The sequence below is a fragment of the Engraulis encrasicolus genome, chromosome 3 (genome assembly GCF_034702125.1).
Source record: "Engraulis encrasicolus isolate BLACKSEA-1 chromosome 3, IST_EnEncr_1.0, whole genome shotgun sequence".
Classification (NCBI taxonomy): domain Eukaryota; kingdom Metazoa; phylum Chordata; class Actinopteri; order Clupeiformes; family Engraulidae; genus Engraulis; species Engraulis encrasicolus.
Window position 1 is genome coordinate 23,641,349 of NC_085859.1, and position 10,777 is coordinate 23,652,125.

Sequence of the window (10,777 nt, forward strand, 5' to 3'; positions counted from 1 at the left end):
CTTCCTTGACATGACGAGCAACGCTCTCTACACTCTCACTGCCTCTCTCTTTCACTCTCACTCTCTCTTTCAATCGATCACTCTCACTCAGTCTCTCACTCTCTAACTGATTAAACCCTTAACACAAGCCCCGATGATAAACGTGGTCTTACGAATGGCAATGACCACCTTGTATTATTAAAAACTGTGTAGTGTCATAGTACATTTACTATTACATAACAGTTATGTGACGCGTTCACCAAAGCAATTTACAGTTATTTTACATGGTATTGGTTGCATTGGTTGCCGTCCCTGGAGCAATGTCTGGTTAGGCACTTCAGCCATGGTTGGACGTGTAGGGAGAGGTAAGGGTGGGAATCGAACCTGCAACCCTCTGATTCCAAGGTCACATCCCCAACCATTAGGCCACAGCTGCCCACTAGTAGTATTAAGAGTAGCTAAGTCTTTTCTTTTCTATTACATTGTTCCACTTCTGGAACGGTGCACATTATATGACTACTCATTCTCACTCGTTCTTTGTTGAGTATCAGTGAATCCTTACTCAGTGGAGAGAGACGGACAGATTGACAGATAGAAAAGACACACAGACGGACGGCCCACACTCCACAGTCCCACGTTTCTGTACGTGGGACAGGATTTAAACAAACATTCCCAGATCATCTGGCCGGGCAGCATTCAAAACGAGTGACAACACACACTGTCCCCTGTCCCCTGTGTGTGTGTGTGGGCGCTTGTGCAAGAGTCCGGTTACATAATGACCCACTTCCTATAATGCTCATTTTTACAAGAGGTGTACAGTGAGTCGATGGCCTTGGTCCTTCCTGTGAAAAAAAAACTTAAGATACAAATGCGGACATTAGGTTTTTATAGCCAGGATGACAGTGATCATATTGTAATGTGTTAGTACTACCTACTCTACACTACTCTACTCTACTCCACTCTACTCAATAATGTTCTTAATGTTAAAGGGTTTTCAGACAACAGTGCAGCACTCTACTAAGAGAGCCCACTAAGTGTAGTGCATCCAAACTGAGATTAAGTACAAATGTGTGGATTGATTGCGCTTAACATTTTAAATGGAAAGTTTGTACTAATTATAAAAAAGGTCAACTTTGTGTTTATTTATGACAAAGAATTTAACAGATGAATTCTCATGACGGTACACTCAGTGCATGTGGCTAAATAGCATACTGCTCCCCTTTGTAGATGCCTCGTCATCTGGGCCTTGGCTTTGTTTGCATGATTCAGAGGGGGCTTGCCACAAACACATACCAGCCCACGCCACAAATATTGATGACTGGCACTGTCTCTATAGGCCTGTAACCATGGGTGTCATGATTCAACAAGCAACATCCTGCGCAATCACAGGAAAGAAATACCATACATATCAGATAATAGCCTTGAAATAATAGAACATTACACATGAATAGCTATAACACATGCCAACATGGGGTTCAAAGTGGTAGAAATTATTGCAGCGCATGGTGAGGTTTTCTAGTGAATGTTATACCACAGACTAGGCTAAGACTAATTTCACCACAAAGGCACCGCAAACTATGTGAGCCAACAAAAGGAGGTGATGTTTTAGCAGTTAATCTCACTTAAGTGTCATTAAGCTGTTGGAAGTTTATTTAACAATGATTTCGGGGGTATTTGAATGGTATTACTGAATGTAATGTAATTTCTCAGAAAACAAAATCGCCAGGCATGTCTGAATCAAACACATTTCTAATCCAGCAAACTGTCAAAAAAAGTATCTGGAAAGAAAAAGGCATTTTGTCAAGACTTTCTCAGAAGGAATAATAGACTAATGACTAGTATAGTAAGCATCTATTTTGTCAATATTTTATTTCAGCTTCTCTTCCAATATACTCAAAAAGACAAGGAAAGTGTACTAAAAATGGCCAACATGACCTCTGACTTGGGGTTCTATGTAGAATGTAGAAAATGACTGAGGATTCCGGAATGCTGAAAAGTCCCGAGCTAAGCTAAGCTAAGGCATTCCGTTGCTCTGCTATGCTCTCTCCTGTGGCATGCTGCTAGCTACTCGGGCAGCTGTCCCTGTGATGACAAAGCACATGGATGCTCAACTGTTGCTGCTTGGACATTTAAACTTTAAAGCCCCACACAGCAGAAACAGCTGTGCCTCTCTGCTTCTCGCACTCTCGCTCTCTCTTTCTCGTCCTCTCAGTCTTGACAAAGTCTGTATTTGCGTGTCCATCTGGGTTAGGTTGGAGATTGGGTCCTCACCGCTCTAACGAGATCTTCCACACCAAGGGAACCAACTCTCTGAAACTTTTCACCTTGCTTTTAAAACAGTCTCTGAGCCTGTTGTTGGGAGTCCAAAATGGGGGCCTATATTGCTAAGATGCTCTTACCCGTGATCAGCAGCCTGGTGTACTTGCCTCTGGCCAGTGTGGCCAGCAAGAGAGGATTTCATATGGAGGCCATGGTCTACTTCTTCACCATGTTCTTCACTGCGGTAAGATGGCATGCAGGATGCACAAGTTCTTACTCTGGCTTTCAGACTAACAATCTAACCACGTAAACCTATTATGAAATTTGCTGCTGAACAACAATGATCTTGTGATGAATTCTATATCCAACTGTCTTGACATCCTCTGGATAATGAAATATAAAATAGCAAAGGAGGTTATCAATGTCTAATGCATTCGTGAGTAGAGTAATTTTACATAGTGAATGTCGTGCAAATAGCAGAAATCTGTGTTAAACTCAGTTCAACTCACCTCTTTCCGCCATGCTACAGTATGCAGGGCCAGAACAATACAACTGAGTGACATTCCTGAATGCACAGAGAGCACTGGTGCCTTTTGGTGCCAGTGTAAAATTGTTCTCTTTGGGTCGACAGGGGGGGTAATCTTAAATTATCCCAGTACTGTCAGGTGATAAATGCCTTGTCTGGATGGCCTCTTTCATTTGAACGTAGATGTGAGATCAGGTAAAGTCCTAAGACAAATGTGTTCAAGGCACTTTTAAATATTCTTCTTAGTTTTCCTGGTGTTACACCTGTTCACCATCTTTTGAACATTGTTCAGTTATGCAAATTCATTGTTGTTTAAGGTGAGGCCCACAACTACAGTACTGTATCATCAGCACACCTTTACAATGGATGTGGACTGCTGCTTAGTCATACCTGTGTAAAAGGAGTAGAGAATAGATCTCCGAACATAACCGTAATTCTGTAAGAGACTGGAAAAAAGTTTGCTGGATTTACTTAACTCAATAGTGGACATTGGTTGCGCACAAATGTTTTACTTTGGCAGCAACTTAAAAGACCAGTTCAGTCAATTCCAATATGCTGTTGTATTGCTCACAGTAAATTTCGTTAAATTAACACATTCTATTCTTTCAATAAACCTGTGTCTTAGTCATACCTGTATAAAGAGAGTAGAGAATAGGGCTCAGAAAACAATGCTGTAATGTCCCTGTAGCCATGGTGACAGTTAAAGGTAGGCCCATTATAGCTGTGTGAGGTCTGTTAGTAGCAATGTTAAGTGGCACATGTATTGTACTCTGACTCATCCCCATTCAGGCTTTAAATCTGACATAAATGTTCTCTGTATGTGTCCAACAGAAAAAATGACCTGCAATGTACAAAACATTACTACAAGGTCAAAGCAGACCCAAGTTGCATACAAACACTCACAGAAGCTAAACCGTGTTCGATTGGCATCAGTGCCGTATAGAGTTGCTTGCACCATACTAAAAGAGAACAACAAATGTGATTGCTGACCATGACAAACATTTCCCATACAGATCTTCCATGCCTGTGATGGGTCGATCCTGTCCATACTATGCTTCATGAAGCACGAGCTTCTGGAGTACTTCACCATATTTGGCACTGCTATCTCCATCTGGGTCTCTCTCCTAGGTACGTACCTCTGCTTCTGCATCTACACTTTTGCTAAAAAAAAAATTGGTAACACTTTATTTTAGGGATACGTCTATTAGCACCAATACATACAATGTTCCTGTAGAAGTAACTTGTAAGGCATGTACAAAGCAAAATCAAGCATAGGCATGTATTCGCAAATGTCTTGTTCATGCACAATAAGGGATTTATTACCAATTTAACCTTAGTAAGGACCTAGTAGGCCTTAGCATTTGCTTAGTACATGCCTTACAAGTTACTTATGCAGGCATTAACATTGTATGTATCAGTGCTAATAGATGTATCCCTAAAATAAAGTGTTACCAAAAAATGAACCTTGTTGTGGGCCTTTTTCACATGACGTCAGACACCTTTGATTCAATACTTTCAAAGCAGGTAGGACTGGACTGGGATCCAAAAATGGTCAGGGCATGTTTGGTGTAGACCAGCCCCTCACACAGCCCACCCGTTTTTGTAAAATATGATTGGATCAGTCCGTTGTCTATATTAAAGATGGACCAATGGGATACCCCATCTGAATTAGGGGCTGGTCTGGGGAAATAAAACATCACTCCACCAAAAACAAAAACAGAAAAACAGCATCCTGATGACCGTTGGCCCAGTGGGAAAATGCTTGCCTGATTATCATCATGACATCATGACAAATCTCTTCGAGACTTAGTCTGACCAAGATCATAACAACTAACAATCTTAAACAGCATGGTTGACCGACCTCCCTTGTTTTGCTACTGGTCGAGGGTAGAGCAGCTGAGCCAAAGTTTAAACTAGGGGTGGGCATAGATTATTTTTTTTAATCTAGATTAATCTCACTGTAATTTTAAAATTAATCTAGATTAATCTAGATTAATCTATATCAAAATGGCTCATTCAGAAATGGCGCGCTAGCGAAATAATGCCGAAAAAACCCTTGGAGTTTCTTAAGACAGATGGCGCATTAGAACAGAGCTCATCTTTTTTTCTCATCTTCAAAAAATTGTCATGTTGATACTTGGTGATGAAAAAAAAACGCACTGCAATATGTCATAAGTGTGTCCAATAGGAAGCATTTACAGTTATAAGATACTGAGATTTCAAAATGAACGGCGCTTTAAGTTGTAGAGGCAAATACAGATAAATCTATCAAACATTTAGGCTATTTAAACAAAATGACCTCAACAATTCAGCATTTCTAATGGAGAGAGAGAGAGAGAGAGAGAGAGAGAGAGAGAGAGAGAGAGAGAGAGAGAGGGAGAGAGAGAGAGAGAGAGAGAGCAAAAGAGCAGCGGCTCCTTTAAGAGAGGGAGGAGCTCTGCGCACAGTAAACTCAGCAGCTCTCAGCAGAGGCAGGCTACTGGATATGTAGAACCAACAGCACTGGCCCACGGCAATTTGGCCTAAACCTGACAGTTGTTCTCAGAGTTAGAATGCCAGAGGAGTTACAACTCGAAATTAATTCCGTTTGCAAGAAAAGAAAAAATCAAGCGTGACAACCGCGAGGTCTATTACCGTCTGACAAATATCTCACTGAGTCGCAAATGCGCGAATGCAACACAAACATTCAGCGAGAGTAGATATTGGCAGTTTCAGTTTGACAATCTTCAAAATGCATATCGCACGGAATATTTTGCAATTATGGCACAGGCAAGATTTCTGGAAGTTGTTTATGTGTTCCATGCAATGCGAGAGGAAATGTAGGCTATGTCGGGCTGGTAGGCTACTCACACACAATAATGTCTAGCCTATATGCTTCACCTCAAACAATAACATCTCTTTAGTCTACCACTTATGAAAAAACACTCAACAACACCTACACGGCAGAGGGATTAATGTTTTCAGCATGCAAACACTGTTCATATTTAGTAGGTCTGCTGAAGCAACAGGTGGAGAGGAGAAAGCCACTGGAGCGCAGTCTGAAAGCGTCTGTCAATGGAACGCTAGTGATGTGCATACCAAAACCCATATTTTGAGAATAGATTAACGTGCGATATTTTCTTTATCGCGCGACAAGAGTCTCACATTATCGCAGCACGTTAACGCCGATAACGGCCCACCACTAGTTTAAACCAAACATTTCTTACTCTCCAATAGAACACTCTGCTTAAACAACGTCACTGCTTTGAACACGCCTCTACCCAGAACGGTTGGAAATGCTCAAAGTTGATTAGTTCCCGACAAAGTGGGTTGAGTTCCCGCTGTAGCGGGATCCAGATTCTACCTGAACTAGCTCCTGACCTTAGTGAGTGTAGCTGAGCCGAAGGCGTGCGTCACCACTAAGGCGCAGCCTGGGTCATGGGGGCCGCTACGGGGGGAAAAGTGGTACATATTCTAAGGGCCCAAGCACTGATATGAGCCCTTAAGGGGGGCCAAGCACTGAGAGGGGGCCTTAAGGGGGCCTGAAATTTGAATCTTTCATGGGGCGCAACATTTCTGGCAGCGCCCCTGGCCTGGGTTGGAAAATGCCCTTTTCATCCTGAAACCAATCTACGTACACTTGCCTCACATTAAAATGGAACTTGTTTGATAAGGTGAAGATAGATATCTAGCCTACCTTTCTCACTATGGACAGAACATCTTGAAATTTCATACGCTATAATGATCCATTTCACGCACATTATGACATTTTATTAAAGATGTCAATTTTATGACTGACAAATTTATGACAATGACAGAAAGTCCTCTTTCCATGAAGTACTCCATGCCATGTTAGTCACGTGAAATGGATCTTGTGTCCTTACTTTCTATTGACCAAGTATCCAAATCATGCCATGTGAAAGTCCGGCCACCCCCTTTCTCTTGCTATGGCTGGAATGCTCGGAATGACATGCACTAACTACTAAATATGTGTCTAAACTGGGATGGGTGCATGGAGTTACTAAAGTGACAAATATGGCGCCAGCCTAATAATAGATATTCATTTAGACACTGAGATGTTACTGTTGCCACAGTAGTAGTACACAAAAAGTACACATGAGTAGCAGTAGCCTAATAAACAAATCTTCATCCTCCTCCTCCTCATCACCATCATTGTTGTCAATATCATGATGTTCCTTGTTTTTGTCTTCTTTCCCTTCTTCTTTTTCTTCTTCCGCTTCCTCTTCATCTTGTCAATATTGTCAGCACATCTAAGGTCTTTCCTCTCTGTCTTGCAGCACTGGGAGACTTTGACGAACCCAGGAGGTCGACCCTGAATATGTTTGGCGTGCTGACGTGCGCGGTGCGGATATACCAGGACCGGGTGGGCTATGGCGTCTACTCCGGCCCCATCGGCACAGCTGTCCTCATGATCACATTCAAATGGGTGAGGCCCGCAGGCTAGGGCTGGGGCTGGGGAACGGGCACGGGTACGGGCAGGGTCAGGGCAGGGGTGGGGTGGTTATGTTATTCAGGCTACAGTGCACGCAGGGGATGCCATGCATTCTGTAAATCATATGAAATGAAAACACACACACGCACATTCGCGTCCCTGTAGACAGCTGTAATTGTTGTGTTAAAATGTCAGGGTTGCACGTTTGGGGGACTGATTTTAACCATCAGTGAATACCAGTAATACTGACATAGAGAGAAGTTCTAAGGATAGGGAATGGAATTGATATGTAAACATAAATGATGACATATTCTTTGATGATAAAGGCCTGTGGGAAATCAACGTGCCAACCACTAAGAGCCGCCATAAGATGTAAAGCATTTTTGGCATTCTCTGTGTTAATGCTGACCATTGTCCTGTCCTTGTGTGACCTTGCAGTTGCAGAAGATGAAAGATACGAGAGGCTTGTACCCTGAGAAGAAAGTGTACACTCAGCAAGTAGGCCCCGGCTGCTGCTTTGGAGCATTGGCCCTAATGCTGCGCTACTACTTTGAGGTACAGTGCCACATTCACATGACACATCTCCATATTAATCTTTATGTCATATTTCCATACCACTTTTCATATCCTACTATACTGTATATCACATACTGGCTGACATAAATGTTATTTGGAATTTTAGAATCTTGCACTCCTGTAGAATGCATTCTTTAGGTAGAATGTAAAATCCTTTTAAAGGTGAATAACATTGTACTGTACAGTATTGTATTATTTTGTATTGTTTTCCATTCCATTCTGTTCTGTTCAGCTCAAATCTGTCCCCCTATTATTTTCTACTCTACCCTACTCTACTGTCCTCTCAGGAATGGGACTACGCCTATGTCCACAGCTTCTACCACCTGTGCCTTGCTGTGTCCTTCGTGCTGCTGCTCCCAAAGAAGAATCGCTACGCGGGAGACGGCCAAAACGCTGCCAAGCTGAGCTGCTACACACTCTGCTGCTGTGTAAGACGCTCCTTCTTATCTTCTTCTTACTGCTTCTTAAAGCATGGTTTTACCATCCACTTGTATGAAGTTAATTTGTACAGAAGGTTTTTCGAATAGCATAATAGAGAAATTTTAGTGAGAGGAAGATAGGGATGAACTCTGTAGAAATGTCAAATACATGTACATTATCCTATCACGAAAATTTGTTCATGACATTGAAAAATGATTAATGGTGGGAGAAATGCACTAAATCGAAGCTGGAAATGTACACCTCCATCCCTCCTCCATTCACTGATTAGCTGGTTGTCTGGTAACAAAACCATACCCCCTCCCAGAACTCCAGATGCAGACCCTCCAAATGGATGAAATTAGCACAAGAGGATGGTAAAACCAAGTTGGCCACGTTATCAGTTGTCAGTTTACACTATAATGTCTAGCTGGCATGCACTACACTTGATCACGTAAGCAACTTGGGCCTTTGCCTGGTTGCCCTCATCCCATCAATCCCTTAACCCTTTCTGTTTTTTTCCCCACACATTGCAGGTTATCTTTCCAGCCTCGGACAAAAAGAAAAAGGATAAAGGTGAAAAGAGCATTTGGAAGGCACCAACGTTGAAAGACAAAGAGCATATAGTTGAAAAGAACATTTTGAAGGTGCCCTCGTTCAGAGACAATAAAAAGGATGAGGTCAAAAAGGCGGTGAAAGACAATAAGGAAAAGGACAAAAAGGACAAAAAAGACAAAAAGGACAAGGTCGAGACATCCATTTGGAAGGTGCCAACATTCGAGGATGAAAAAAAGGATAAATTCGAGACGTCCATTTGGAAGGTGCCCTCATTCAAAGACAGTAAAAAGGACAAAGTTGAAACGACGATTTTGAAGGTACCCTCATTCAAAGACAGTAAAAAGGACAAAGTTGAAACAACGATTTTGAAGATGCCCTCGTTCAAAGATAAAAAGGATATATTCGAAAACAGCTCTTGGACGGTGCCTAGGGTCAAAGACAACAAAAAGGATAAAGTCGAAACGACCATTTGGAACATGCCCATGTTTGAAGACAGTAAGAAGGACAAAGTCGACGGAAGGACCACGTGGAAGGTGCCCACCAAAAAGACCTGGATAAAGACAGGCAGCTCTGGACTCCCACTCTACGCCGCTCGGACATCAATCTTATAAAGAGAAAAACGCATGTGTGTGTGTGCGTGTGTGTGTTTGTATTCACAAATGTTAGCACACAGCTAGGATAAACCAGTTTCTAACTGGGAAGACATTAGTGTGCGCGTGTGTCTATGCAAAGAAAACGAGCCCTGATCTCAAAAGCCACTTGTTTATGGTCAATCACCATAATATTAAAGGGTCTGGAGTGGAGTGGCCAAGGACAGAAAAAACAACACACTGCATTTCCATTCCATTTAGGCGAGACTGGTACCATGCCGTGTACTACTGTAGCTATAGTACAGGGACAGCTCTCCTGAAGCTATGCAGGAGTAGATCCCTTGCTCCAAGGGATGACGGTGTAGGAGAGCCTTAGCATTATCTACTCAATGGCTCTCATTCTTCTTATTAACGGGTTCAGTGGTGTAGTCTACGTAGAACGCGGGTATACAGACTATACCCACTTCTAAATTTCAGTGATTTCAGTATACCCACTTAAAATTGATTGATTCATTGTTTTGAATAGCACAAATAGTATACCCACTTAAAAAAATGCTCAAATATACAGTATACCCACCATAAAAAAGTAGACTACACCACTGAACGGGTTGGGATCCATATACATGCAACCTTGCAAGCGCAAGAGCTGCTCGCTTCACATTAGGCCACCACTGCCCTCAATGCTGATATGCAGTGCATACTAGGACAAAAGGTCATTAAACAGCAACCAGTACTACATACAGTACGTACATGCCATGTCACTACCACAGTGGAAGTTGCTAAGTGTATACCATGTTTTCTTAACTGTACTGTGATTGCCCCTTGCAAGGTCCAAGTAGAGATACCTGGGAAGTCTCATGTCAGTCGCATGGTATGTGCATGGAGCAAGAAAAAACAAGAGGTTCCTACTGTACATCCATTACTGGGTGAGTCTCTGTGGAAATCAACGTTTGCTCTTTTCGGTTTATCACATGAAAAGATTCACAACCTGGGCCTGTTGTTACAGAAGCCAGAGAAACATTTAGCAGGATTGAATGCTGCTGAGTTCTAGATAATTCACCATCCACGACAGGATTACGACGGCGGTGAGCAGTTTTTAAGTGTTTTAGCGCACAAAAAAAGAACACGAAACACACACGTGGAAAATGTGGCGGTCTTTAAAACATCAGCATCTTCACGTCTCCCCGAGGAGAGAACATTGTTTTTAGAAAGCGTCTCGGCGGGGAGATGAATTGTCTCTGTTTCCAGACGGGGCGCTGTTAAATATTTTCAGACTGCACCTTTGTACATTTTTGGATCTCGGAGGCATATTTCTTTTATGTATATTCACTGACATTAACATGGCAAAAGTAAGAGTCTCGCAGACTGTACAGTATAGTGGGCAAGATCCACGTGTCCAATGAGTATTATGTAAGGCAGGAATCACCTGTTTTTAAAGGT

At 42.3% G+C, this 10,777-nt stretch overlaps 1 protein-coding gene across 1 annotated transcript; it reads left to right on the plus strand.

The window, feature by feature from the left end:
• The first annotated feature begins 2,347 nt into the window (after positions 1–2,347).
• On the plus strand, positions 2,348–9,358 carry mymk (myomaker, myoblast fusion factor). Its single transcript, XM_063193596.1, has 6 exons — positions 2,348–2,482; positions 3,778–3,892; positions 7,042–7,190; positions 7,635–7,751; positions 8,060–8,200; positions 8,726–9,358. The coding sequence occupies exons 1-6, from the start codon at positions 2,348–2,350 to the stop codon at positions 9,356–9,358; spliced, it is 1,290 nt and encodes a 429-aa protein (XP_063049666.1).
• The last annotated feature ends 1,419 nt before the right edge of the window (positions 9,359–10,777 follow it).